At 41.0% G+C, this 14,002-nt stretch overlaps 1 protein-coding gene across 1 annotated transcript in view; it reads right to left on the reverse strand.

The window, feature by feature from the left end:
* The window catches only part of stab1 (stabilin 1), a 169,234-nt gene that overhangs the window by 30,097 nt on the left and 125,135 nt on the right, over positions 1-14,002 (reverse strand). Inside the window, exons 64-67 of the mRNA XM_040004521.1 lie at positions 13,542-13,648; positions 5,795-5,914; positions 5,041-5,175; positions 3,315-3,419 (exon numbers count right to left, since the gene is read on the reverse strand). Coding sequence (XP_039860455.1) covers positions 3,315-3,419; positions 5,041-5,175; positions 5,795-5,914; positions 13,542-13,648 — 467 coding nt within the window. The remainder of the gene's footprint in view (positions 1-3,314; positions 3,420-5,040; positions 5,176-5,794; positions 5,915-13,541; positions 13,649-14,002) is intronic.

Genomic DNA, 14,002 nt, shown 5'->3' on the forward strand with positions numbered 1-14,002 from the left:
GTTGAAGGACATATCCTGGTCAAAAATGACTCCAAGGTTCCTCACAGCGTTGCTGGAGGCCAAGGTAATGCCATCCAGAGTAAGAATCTGCTTAGATACCATATTTCTAAGCCTTTCAGGGCAGAGTACAATAACCTCAGTTTGATCTGAATTACGTAAGAAGCAGAAAGTTAGCGGCCATCCAGGTCTTTATGTCTTTAAGACATTCCTGCAGTTTAACTAATTGGTGTGTGTTATCTGGCTTCATGGATAGATAGAGCTGGGTGTCATCTGCATAGCAGTGAAAATGTATGCTATGTCTTCTAATGATACTGCCTAAGGGAAGCATGTATAATGTAAATAGAATTGGTCCTAGCACTGAACCCTTAATATGGCCACCTCAGGCTGCAAGAGTAAAAGGGAGGGTTTACAACATGGTAGTGAAAAAGACAGGAGGCCAAGCTGGAGGTGGAGGAGCTGAAGATGGTAAGATTTTCATTGCGAGGACTAGGATGAATAAGATTAGATATGAGTGTCGAGACAATTTTGACATGTGCAGTACAGTGACAGTGGATAAACTAAATAAAGGATGTTGAAGATGGAGGAAGAGGAAGACCTTAGATGAGGTTCATGAATGTACTGAAGCTGGACATGCAGAGAGTTGGTTTCAAGGATGTCCTCATGTCGAACACGAGGCCATAATTTTGGTGTTGTTAGAGTTAAGTGACTGTGTTGTAGAGTAGTATATTAGTATAGTACTAAATACAGTAGTCTTGTGTACCTTTCATAAAAACACACCGTTTATTATAACTTCTTAAAAGGAATGGAAAAAAAGGCAACAATAAAACAGTTTGATGAAAATGAGATTTTTTGCATCAACAAGGTGATTCCCAAAGAGCTCAAAACTGAAAACTTATCTCAGCAGTGTGCACTGGTGTGCACTACTGATAACAGTCTCTGTGTATCTGAAAGTCATGCCCTTAAAAAACATTCAGACCTGACACAGGATCTGAGAGATGCATCTGCCCCTTCATTTGACCCATTACTGTTCGGTGAAGCGTCATCAGAAATGGTTTCAGTGGAAAAGTGGCAAGAAGAAACAGGGAAGAAAGTCTGAGATATGCAAAATTACACAAGAACTAAACTGGGCGACAGCCAGTAGGACTCATGTTGCAAGTTATGCAAAGGTGTCCTGGAGACAGTCAAGCACTGAGTCCATGTACACTGAGAGGCACAATGATTTGGCTGGTAGAGTGTACAGAAACATCTGTACCACACAAGTCCTCAACTTCCACACCACCACTAAAGATGGTTGACAATAACAGGGATAAGGTCCTGTAGGAATTCAATTTCCAGGCAGACAAGCAGGTGACCAGACATAGTGATGGTTAATGAGGAGCAGAAGACTGAAGTGGACAGCAACTTAAGGGAAGGAGCACAAGAAAATAAAGAAGAGGCTGAAGGAACAACTGGAGCAGATGTGGAAGGTAAAGTGGTACCAAGTGGTAATAGGAGCATTAGTAGTTTGGGGCTGTAATCCCCAAAATGGAAGAGTGGCTCCAGCCCAGCATCAGAGGTCTCTTTCCATGAAGAGCGCAGTCCCAGGAAGAGCCAAGATACCTGAACCCTCAAACTCTCAGACCTCTGGGAAAGGACCCGAACTTCATTCCACACATACCACACACACACACACACACGAAGGGACAGGGACGAAGTGTAATTTAACCTCGTCCAAAACCTTTCACACTCAAATTATATTTTCAGTTCTAAGACCTAAACAATTTTAGCATGTTTAAGCTAAGATTTTAACGATGCTACCACCAACTCACACTTATTCCATCAACTGCACAGCACCCCAACTTAAAACAGTCGTGCTTAATTTTCTGAAAGGAAAACTGTCTCAGGTATTTAACGCCTAGCACAGAGGACAGCAACCCTTGGCATGCTGCTCACGAGCTCCTGAGCTGTGGCTCCTCAAAGCTTTGAGAGAAAAAAAAAAAACATAAATTCTATGAAACTATATGAAAAAATCAGACGAAGATTTACATCCATCATCCCCATTTTAGGAGGTTTCTGACCCTGCCCTGGTGCGTTTCATGGTGATCTAGAAAGTCACTGAGGCTACGGCTACACCAGCCCCGATAAATTTGAAATAGGTGTATATGTCTGAAAACACTCTGCATCCACACTATCGTTTTCACGTTGTTGTTCATCCACATTGAAAAAGCCACAAACGCTTATGTTCCAGTGCTGCGCATGCATGAGACGCAAGACGATTCAACCTGCCTCATTTCTGTCTGCTGTTTATTTACTTTCCAGCTCTTTGAAACGTTGCGGCAAAATGTCGAGGAAACCACCGAGTTTTTTAAATGGACTAACAATGAGGTGGAGTTATTGCTGCGAGTAACACAAAAGTACAAAGTTGCAAAAGCGAGTGAGAATTAAAGAATTTGAAGAAAAGCTATGTGGAGCATGTACAGACTGATATTAATCTTTAATAGGACTGTCAAAATTCAGAGCAAACAAAACAACTGCTGTATAATGCCCTCCGCTATCTTAGTTTAATTGGTCACTTGACTGCATCACATGACTAAAATGTGTCATTGTTTTCAAAAGGTCTCAGTTTTCGCTGTCCACACTGAAACGGTCTCAGTGTGGACGGAAGGCCAAAATGGAGAGAAAAAGATGCATTTTCAAACGAAAACGTATTAGTGTGGACATGGCCTAACTTGAAAGTCATTCACACACTCTGTAATTAAGTCATAAAAGATCACATCAGCCAACGTGTGAATCCTTTGAAGTCTTTTCAAAAGCCGAAGGAAAAATCCAAAGTGGCACAGACTTTTGTCCTGACAACCAGAGGAATTTTTTAATTGCCTCCTTAAAAAGGCTTTGTGATTAAAGTTTTTAATTTGGCACCTGATTTTCATCTAGTAGTTAATTCAGTTTTAATGTTGTGAAGGAAATACGTTTATATGTATATTTTTGTTTAGCTTAATTAAACAAAAGCTGATGACTTATTAATCCTCGCTTACTCCTTACTTTCCATCATACACAGCTCTCGCTGTATACGGTTCCCTGTGTGGGTTTAGTTTGAGAAGACAAGTTAGCAACCTTAAATATGACAAACTGATCAACGTTAGCTTTCCATTTTCACCATACGATAGTTAACGAAGCAGATTTTTTGGCATTGTGTGGAAAGCTGAAGTCACGCTACTACATGACGTTGTAAACCACGTGAACATGTGACACATGCCCGTTCACAAGTGTGCAGGCATGCTGAGCAGCTGATGCTGCAGGCGTCAGCTGTTCTGCATTAAATCATCCTTACTCACCGGTGGGGGAGGTGCTGTCAGCGGAGCCTCAATGATGTGGATGATCCCGTTTATGGCAGGAATGTCCCACTCCAGCAGCAACCGCTCATTCACTAGTTTAGAGCTCTGAGGGATCGAAAATCAACCACAATAAACATGGCAGTACATTTTAAGTTCATTTGCTTAGCTATAAGAATGTCAATGCTTTTGAGATGATGCATACAAAAAAAACTTCCATCTGTGGTGGTGGAGGTGGTGTGTGTGTGTGTGTGTGTGTGTGTGTGTGTGTGTGTGTGTGTGTGTGTGTGTGTGTGCCTCACATGAAGACCTTGTTGTAGCATGTGGCATGGTGGAATAATTGAGACAGTGTGTGTGTGTGGGGGGGGGGGATTTATATATCATATGGAATACTTTATTAATCCCTGAGGAAATTATGTAAAGCAAACTGCTTAAACAAACTAACACGCCAACTACGAGGCCTGCATTGTAGAATGTCTCCAGTCTTCAATGAGCAGGGCAGTGACAGCTAAAGTGATGGTGGAGAAGACGGCCTTTATATAAGTGTCTGATATGCTAATAATCTCTACTCCAGACTGTGATGAACCACCAATATGCTAGCAGGCTACCTTCTAGTTAAGCTTCCACCCAGAGGGAAATTAACAAGCTGGTTAGGTACTGGAGGAGATGAACTCACTACGCAACGAGTTCAAGTAATTCACCACATTTTGCAATTAAGAAGTAATTTGTAATGTTAGTTTGTGAAAAAGGTAAGTTGTTTAAGTACCTTTGTGTCACCAAAAATAAAACACACCATGTTCCCTCAGTGTGTTGATTTTATCTCATTGCATAGTGAACTTTGTAGCATCTCCTCCATCACATAAGCAGCAGTAGCAAGCTTGTTCATTCCAGTGAGAGTAAGAATGAACAAGCACAGTGAGAGGTTTAGCCAAAAGCAGCTGTGGCTACGGAGCTATAAAATCAGCATTATTCTCTACCACAACACGTCTGGCACACCACCAGAGTTTGTGGAGCTGTGCTTACTTGGCCGCACTTCAAAATGCAAAGCAAAGCTTTCAAAGACTTATTATCACTCCCAACACAAAATGACACGAACGCTTCCGCTTCCACAGCCAGCCTCCATCTCGCTAGCTAACCTGAGTGAACATAAACCTCTGGATACGATCCACAAATGCAGTTTTGTTTCAAGCTGTCAGAAGGAGACAAAAACACTCCAACTGTGTTTGTGACTTTCTTGTTTGTGATTTTTTTTTTCTTGTGCCAAAACAAAAGGAGCAGGGATATGTAACAGTAAGTTGTTTGAAAAAGTACATAACTGATCATACATATATCTAAATGCTGCTTAGATTGTAACGTATTAAACTTAATACTACAATGATGTAAATGTACAATATACAATATGTACAAAATGTACAATATAGCCAATCTGCAAAATAAATACAAAGGTATTTCATTTTTGTAACTTACAGGTACTCTCATCAGCTCTTTCTCTCAGTAATTATATCTGATTACTTTTCAACAGTAGTGATGCTATTTTTTCATATTTTGTATTGGATTTTCACCATGTTGATATTAAACCAGTATTAATTTAGTTTATCAATAATTTTTGTCAGCAAAATTATATTTTGTCAACTAAAACTGGAGGAACTCTGTGTGTGTGTGTGTGTGTGTGTGTGTGTGTGTGTGTGTGTGTGTGTGTGTGTGTGTGTGTGTGTGTGTGTCCTCTGACCTCATTGTTGCCCTCAGTAACAGTGAGGTTGAACCCGAGCCTCGATGTGATGACCGTCTGATGATTCAGCTCCTTAAATGGCCATCTGCTCTGATTGGCTGAGATGTGATACTCCAGGTCTCTTCCAGACAAAGACTATACACAAACAAAACAGAAACTGAGTTCACTGACAGCTGTGTCACAACGCCATGCCATTTAATACATTTAATAAGAAACAATTAAAAGTTGATTCTCTCAATCATTTATACTAATATGAATATGGCAACAAATGTTTTTAATTTCCTTATGGTTTTAACTTTAAACATGGTGAATAAAACAAATGCTTTCAAATACTACTCTCAAAGTTTCACAGATTAAATTGGTTAAAGAGAAAATGGCATTTTCTAAATTTCATTCAGGAATGTAGGCTAAATATATCTAAACCTAATCTACCTTAAAAAAGAATAATATGAATCACTAGTGTGTTTTACTAGTTTGTAGTCACTGTGTGATGGAGGTCTACGGGGCTCAAGCTGTGGGACGCTTATGTTTTTATTAATTTTCGTACTAGTTTCCCTGTCTGGATTTTTATTTGTTGTGGAAAGCTTTTTTATTTATGTTGCTTTACTAGATTAATACTTACTTATTACAGTTATATATATTAACTGTAAAGGTTTAGCATAAAAAAAAAATTTCTAAGTTGCTTATATTTGACAGCCCTAATTAATCTAAGAAATGATAAGCATTTACTGAAGCGTTGTGTTATTTATTTCACCTGATTTGGAGCAAAGCCGGTGTTATGAGGGACAAACAGCGTGACTTCAGCCTTCCTGTGAGAAAGAAACTTGACAAGTTGACTGCCCTCTGAGGACGTGCCGCTGTACTCCAACAACATCTGCAAAGAGAAAGGACAGTGACTTTTTTCAATTTATAATTTGATTTGATTTGATATACCTTTATTAGTCCCACAAGGGGAAATTTCATAAGGCTGCCGACCTATTGCACGCAATGGCGGTGCCATCTTACCCTCCGACCATACATACATTACACAAAGCATCACATGGGGAAGACAGGTCAGAGAGGTATAACAATGGAAAATGCACCACATGAGGAAAGATAAGGAGAAAAAAATAACTCCCCCCAGACTGAGCTCCAACAGGGAGATCAGTTTGAGAACAGAAAAAAACACCTCTGCACATAGCACATGAAAAAACTCTTAATACACCAAAGAAACACATGACAAGCAACAGGGGTGGGTAAAGGGTGAGAGACAGCCGAATTAGACAGTACATCCGGGCCTGCGTGCGCTGGTCTCCTTGATCCACCGTCAGCATCGGAAGGGAATAAGCATCGAAGGCGTTTGGAAAGGGAGGGGGGATGAGTGTGTGCATATCAGTGTATATGTATGTGTGTGCGTGTCCAGAGTTCAGCTGAGACAGTGTCCTTCGCCCTGCTAGGCTAAGTAAACAGTCTTCCAGCCAACCCAGGTGGCCTTGCATAGAATGGGAAGGAACAGACTAAACACAGTCGTTATTAGGGTGTTTTTGTTCAGCTCCAGCCTTGAGACCGCAGCTGGCGCCAAAGGGGTATCCGCATAAGTGATGGTGGTTTTTACTTTAGTGCGAACAGCTCATATGAATTTCAAAGCAGTTCTACAGTCCAACTCTGGTCTCTCAATCTCCCGTTGGAGAGCCGCGAGCTTTGCCATACTTGCGTTCTGTGATGTTGTCATTTCTTGTGTTCAAGGAGCTGATTCTGAGAACTCACGACAGTATGCCTCCCCGAGATGTCATCCAATTTGCGCTCAGAGATGTTATTCCGAGCTAGCCCTTCCGAGATGTATCCAGTCTGCAGTCAGAGATCTTATTCTGAGTATTCACAGCAGCCGTAGCCTTTCCAAGATCTTATCCATGCTGCACTCAATGAGCCCATTTTGAGAAACTCACGCCTCTCCCATCGTTCCAATCCCAGCGGGCAGCCTTGTGGGGGTTTGAACAGCCGGTTCCGCTTCCTTAATTCTTCGATAAGTCAGGGCCAAGCCAGCTCCGATCAGCCAGAACCCTGTTACCATGGTTCCGAATAGGTAGATATCTTCAGCACTCAGGCTCACCCAAGCCCAAACTTCTCGTTGAGAAAGGGGTGTCAATTGCATTTAGGGACCAGTTGATCCAATCCATAATTCCTCTTTTAGGTTTTAGAGAACAGACTGAGAGAGTGTTCCAGGGAAAAGTAATACAAAAAACACGAGACTAGACAAGGACATAAGAGGCTAAGCAGGGAAGCTAAGGGAGAGGAGGAGGAGGAGAGGAGAAAAGTGCGACCACCTTCGTCAAGAGCAAGAGCAGAAAATGGATAATAATAATAATGGACAGCATTTATATAGCGCAATTCCACTATTCATTCTCTCTCACATTCACACACTGGTGGAGGCAAGCTACAGTTGTAGCCACAGCTGCCCTGGGGCAGACTTGTCATGGTCCGGGTGTGTGCCAGGGTGTCTCCCTCCGAGTCGGCATCTCCACCCCTGGGAGGGGCCTCAGTGTTCTGCTGATTGCTCACACCTGTGGGTAATTAAGCCGGGGACTCATAAGGCCAGCGCACTCAACCTCTCTTCGCCAGATTCTCAGCTAACCCTAGTTAGTGCAGGCCACCACTGTGATTTCGCACACGCTTTGTAAACTACCTTGACTCATTGTGTGTTTCTCTGACAGCCACGCACCAAGTTGCCAGACACAAATCTCCGCCGAAGAGCTCCAATCCGGACAGTCCCACGAGCTGTTCACCCGACTCACCTGCCTGCCTCCCTGCCTGAACGCCAGGAATTTCGGACCACTCACCCGGACCACCCACCCCTCCACGCCACTACAGACCACCCATGGCAAGTACGCAGTGCTAAGGAAAATTCAGAACGAACAGCTTGCCCATATTCCTCCTGAACCATACCTGAACGTCTGTACTCTATTTACAGTGACTCTGACCCTAACCCCGGACCCAGTTTGACTCTGCCTCCAGCCCAATCCCCGGAACTGCTGTTTCCACTGACCAACACCAGATTGCTTACTTAGCCCAGGCTGCTTAAAACCCCTTTGGTTTAGTTGTGGCATTTTGCACTTGTTAAACGCACATTCCAGTTTCCTGTTTATGAACACTTACTGAGAAAATAAAGGTTGTCTCTAAAACTACTTACGTGCTGTTCGGTGTCCAGCATTTGAGTCCTTTCTCTTTTGAGGCGGCCTCGGCCATGACAAGACTGACAGAAGCGAGGCTGCCATATCACACCATCGGCCCCTCTGGCCATCACCAGTAGGCGGTAGGGTAAAGTGTCTTGTCCAAGGACACAATGACCAGGACAGAGAGAGCTGTCCTGGTCGTTGTCCTTCTTTTGGCGGATCATCTGCCTCCATCTCACCCTATCTCTAGTATCCTCACCACCAACCACATCCTCCTCCACATCTTGTCCACGAGAATGGACAAGACTGTTTCTAATCTTGTCCATTCTCGTCACTCTGAATGAAAATCTTAGCACCTTAGCATCTTCAGCTCTGCCTCCAGACAGGGGGTCCTGGACCTCTTGTCATTTTGTCAGTGCTGTGATGTATGTTTGTCTCCAGACCCTACATCACAGCAGATCGCACTACCATCTTGCAGGCCTTCCCATTCTGTCACAAATCACTCCTGACACTCGTCTCCACAATGCCTCTCTTATACACTGTTTTAGATGGTCAACCTTGTGTTTAAACTGATCTACCTTCAACTCCTTGCAGCTTCACTGCTACCCCTGTCTCCCACTAATTCACACACATGTATTCTGTCTTCCTTCTACTGACTGATTCCTCTCCCTCCACCGCTCCAGGGTTTCTACCTGCTCCCTACTCTGACTACAGATCACAGTGTCGTCTGCAAACATTATAGTCCCAGGAGACTCCTGCCTGACTTCATCTGTCATATTGTCCATTACGGCTCTCAGAGCTGATCCCCCATGTAATCCCACCACCACCTTGACCCCATTTCACCCTACTGCACACCTCACCACCATCTCTCTTTCCTCATATATATTTGTTTTTAAACATATAAAACAAAAATTGGTAAAATGTAACCAGTCATATTCTATGAACTCTTAAAAAGTGTAAGCAGATAACTGCATAAATTATACGTCATAAAAGTGACATGCTCAGAGTTAACTAGTTTACAAATAGTGTAGTGAACTCTGAAAAATAGTAGGTTTTCCTGGGTGAATCATTCAGAAATCTCTGGTGCTAACTCCATTTACCTCATGTTTTAAAGTTTCAACTGAAACATTTGTTTTTTTAAATGAATCAAAAGGCTTAGCTGTGGTTCTGTACAGCAGAATAGGAGGCAGAGTTTTCAGCTATTAGGCTTGCCTGCTTTAAGATTAGGCTTAAAACTTTCCTTTCTGATGAAGCTTATAGTTAGGACTGGATCACGTGACTCTTAATTAGCTGCTCCCTCCTGAACTTGGTTCTGCTGGAGGCCTCTTCCTGTTAAACGTTCATTCCCACTATTGCCAAGCACTGCTTTCAAAGGGTTTGTGTGATTATTGTATTTTTTCTTTAACCTCCTAAGACCCAAACTCTTCCACAGCATGCATTTTTAATTTCTCTTTGATATTTGGGCTGATTGGGACCCGATGAATGTAAAAACAAAGAATTACCAGATTTTTTTTTTTTTTTACCTAATTTTGTTTCTAAGAAAAATGAGAGCCACATATTAGGATATTCGTTTAAAATTTTGATAGAACAGTAGCAGTATAATGTCCTTGTAAGTGAATATCAGGTGCTTGTAGAGCAAAATTGAGTATTTTGGTCTAAATAACCCAAAATGTGATGTCCACATATGTGGACGCCAGGTCCTATGACTGGATCTTTACTTTACAGTATAAAGCTGTTGTTGTGAACTGCTGCTATATAAATAAAGTTGAATTGAACTGAATCTTGGTATTATTGAGACTTGAAAACTAATCTAATACAGCATTGCTATGGAAATGGGCATGAAAGTTACATTCACTAGCCCCTGGAGGCTCTTGATCCTTTGTGTTATAAATGTTCTGCCAGAAGACGCCACATTCCCACTTGTGTTTTAAACAGAAAAAGACGAATTCCTTGTTGATGAAAAGGTTAAAGGGCGCATGGGGCTGAAGAGATGACATGACTTGAAACTGACAGGAAGCCAGAAGAGTAGAAAAGGCTGTGGTCAGGTTTTGTGTTGTGAGCAGAAACCAGCTTTAAGCAAAATAGAATAAATATATATATAAAAAACTTTATAAATACATCCTAAGCTTTAACTTTTGACAGTTTCTCTGTAATTACAAGACCGGAGGAGATCTGTAGCTTTGTGGAGCGCCACATTCCTGAACTGAATCCTCCTACATCTTTTTTTGAGGTGGATCAGTTGACACTGAGCCTCTGTGTTGATCAGCTGGAAGCAGCTGCCTTCTCTTCTCATTAACTGGACTTCTTCCAGAGCTCATTATCTTCAGCAGGTGACACATCTGTTTTCTTAAAATGTCACAGACCTTTAGAAAACTACTAAATGTTTTTTATTTCACTCGTTAGGAAAATATTCACAACGGTAAGTTTAAGTGAAAGAATTTATGATGAACAATGAACAAGAATTTAATGTGTGTTTATTTTTATTTTGAAAGGTGCCTGGATCTTATCCAGGTGAGTTTCAGCATGAAGTAATTTCCTCTCTGTCCATAGACAAAGAGACATCTCAGAACATTAAAATGATACAGATTTCCTTAAATTATAATCACAAATAGTTAAATGAGAATATAATCATTAGAATTAAATGTTTCTAATACCTGTGCTGTGATTTTTTTGTGCCAATGAAGAGTGTAAACATTGCAAAGCCCAGATCTCGTCTGAAGGAGAAACAGCCTTTAGTGATTTGTCAGAATAACTAAGCAAATATTCAGAGAATGTCTGACTTTAACATGTATGATTTAATAAAAGAAGTAATGAAATGATGAAATAGATAGTCGTGAGATTGAGCTGATGATAAATCCTGTTGAAGTAAAATAGCATAAACTGAATGAGACATGAAGGAAAATATATTCATGTTTTATGGAGTTCATGATAGATCATGTTAAAGTACAACATAGAAGATAAGAAAATGTGGTTTTAGTGTTGCTTTGAATCATGTATGGCAAGGTCAGAGAGAGAGAGAGAAAGAGAAAAGCAAAATGGGATGAGTTAAAATACAGTGATAAATGTCATAGTTGTATGATACGGTCATCAAAGTGAGGGAGGAGAGAGAGGAGTTGTTCTTCTTTTTGTCTCCTGTGAGATTAGCAGAACAGAAGATCAGATCTAAGATTTCACAGTTGGGAATTTCGGCAGAGACAGCAGAGGGATCAACTGTGGACTCACAAATTGGGTTTATATTTTTAGGCTTTTTCTCTGCTCATTTTTGATGTTTCAGATTATACATTCAATATGATTTGATGAATATCAGATGAATATCCTGCATTAAAAACGTCTACCTTGTAAAGGTGAAAACCTGTGTATTATTACACATTATTAACATCCCTCAAAGGGTCTTACAAGTGACTCTAGCCTAAAAAATTAACAGATCCTTTGGGACCAAGTTTAGTTACCAAGTACACAGATTAGGGAAGAGATGCTGATAACGGGTTTGGCTGGCAAGCATGCCTTCAGAGGCAGCAGGATCGACATCCAGAGGGTTGAGGAGCAGTTAGAGCTGGGAGAGACTGCTCCCTTTTTCCATCTAAGCTCTTGCATATATTGTATAAACTGTACTGGGGGTAGCTGGTTGAAATTCAAAAGACGGGAAAGCAAAAACGAAAGGTTAAAAAATAAATAAATAAATAAGGACCAAATGTTACCTGACAATTAAATGTATTTGATTTAATCCTGTAAAACCTAAACCATGAAAAAATTGCCAGAATTTTTTTTTTTCTTTTAACTGGAGTGTTCATTGAACCTTCTGACAATTGAAACAATTTATCAATTTTAAAGTTCATCTTAAACAAAAACATATAGTAATGTTAATGTTAAAGCAATAACACTTCTGAGGTGCCAAAAACACTTAGTGTTACAGGGTTAAAGTTAGAGTTTCTAAACTTAGTGTTTAAAATATGAAAATGTTCAATTTGGGTACCTCTCCCTCATCAGAGATACACAGCTGAAGTTTTTTTCCTTCCGTGACACAAAACACACAATTTTCAACCAACTTTAATTTTTCATAACTGAGCTGAACATATTTCCTCTCACATGACTTTTTTTTAATGTGTTTAAACTGAGCCTTGACTTATTAGCTGTTCCCTTTGATGTCTATAGATCTATTAAAGCTCTATAGAAATCATTAAATGATGAATTCAGATTAGTTTTTATTGACCCTGAAATCCTTTAAAAATAGAAATGAAAAAGATTTAATCATGCCGGCAACGCAACTTGAGACAGTTGACTGGTGACTCACTTTGGTCTCTTTGAAATGTGCTGAAAGTTTTTTTCTGTCTTCATTACTGAATGACAGTGGGCACTGAGTTGTCACAGAAACTCTGCTTTCCAGCGATAGCTGCCAGGTCTGAAGCAGCGGCCCGTGTGTTTTTCAGCTGCAGACTGATCGAGTAGCACGCTGTTAGTGGAGTCATTTTAGCAGGGCCACTCCTGGGGCTCTGATTAGAGGCACTTTGGCTCGTTCTGTACCTCCTGATTACTCCTGCTGCCGTGCCTCCACTGATTTTAGTTTAGGCGCCATCTTCCTGTGTCGTTTTCCATCTTTGTGAAGACTCACAATCAATGTTTGCAGTTACTCTGGCTGCTCTTTTCCACGTGGAGCCCCAATACAGACAGCAGCAGCTTACAACTACAAAACTGAGCCAGTTTCAATGATAGATTTTGAGACCCTGATTGTTAAAAAGGTGCTAACGCACAATTAACAGTGGCTACATTAACATTTTAGGTGCTTATATTTGTCATAAAGAGGAGGGAAATCAGAACAAAAGCTTTAAGACCCTAAAAAATTTGATCTATGGAGCTCCTTTTTGGTCGATAAACATCAGCTAAGGTGACATTAGTCAACAGAAAATAGTGTTTTTATTCATGATTCTGGTTTTTGAGTCTAGCTAGCTGGTTAATAGTTTACTAGAAACTTTTAACAGATGCTATGAGCTGGGCATCATGGTTAAGTACTGAATAAATACTTTCAATATTACTTCAATAATGCAGTATTACTCTCAGTATGAATTTTTGTTAGCAAATTATAAGCCATGTCTTTCCTTCATTTTTCTTTAACATGTAGAGACCTCCAGAAGAAGCAGGCTCGGGGAGGGACAGGCATCTAATGGATAGCAGCTGTGGGATGGATGGAGCAAAGAGGAGACAAGAGGAATAGAGAGAGACTCCAACAGCCTGAACAGACAGCTAAAGCTATAACTAAGAGAAGCGTCTGGGTCAGTGATCCAACTTTATCAGACGTTTTGAAGCCTAATCTTCAAACCAGAGAGAGCGTTCGTCTCCTCAACCCAAAACACTCACCTTGTAAAAGATGGAGATGTTGCTGTACGTTGCGAGGACGCTGGTCAAGACGCCGTTACAGAAATCTCCATTTCCAACGTAATCAGGAGGGCACGCACATGAGACATCTGCACACACAAAAATAGTTTTTTACAAACTGTTAGCTGAACATTCAATCAGCTCAGTATGTTCACCTTGAGTTAAGCATGTACATGAGCCAATGCTGTGACTCAAAGTTAACACACTCCAGCCCAGGACTCAGAATGAATGTTTTCCGCGGCTATCCTTTTTACCTCATTATCCGCTGTTTTATGAATCATTGAAGATAGCATGGCTCACAGAGCAACAGCATTAAAGTCCAATGCAAAGTAAACAACACATTAAAGTGGGAGTACAGATCAGGGAGGACCTGCTTCTGTCCACACACACACACACACACACACACACACACACACACACACACACACACACACACACACACA

Source organism: Simochromis diagramma, unplaced genomic scaffold, assembly GCF_900408965.1.
Source record: "Simochromis diagramma unplaced genomic scaffold, fSimDia1.1 OVJJ01000320.1, whole genome shotgun sequence".
In the NCBI taxonomy this organism is placed as follows: Eukaryota; Metazoa; Chordata; class Actinopteri; order Cichliformes; family Cichlidae; genus Simochromis; species Simochromis diagramma.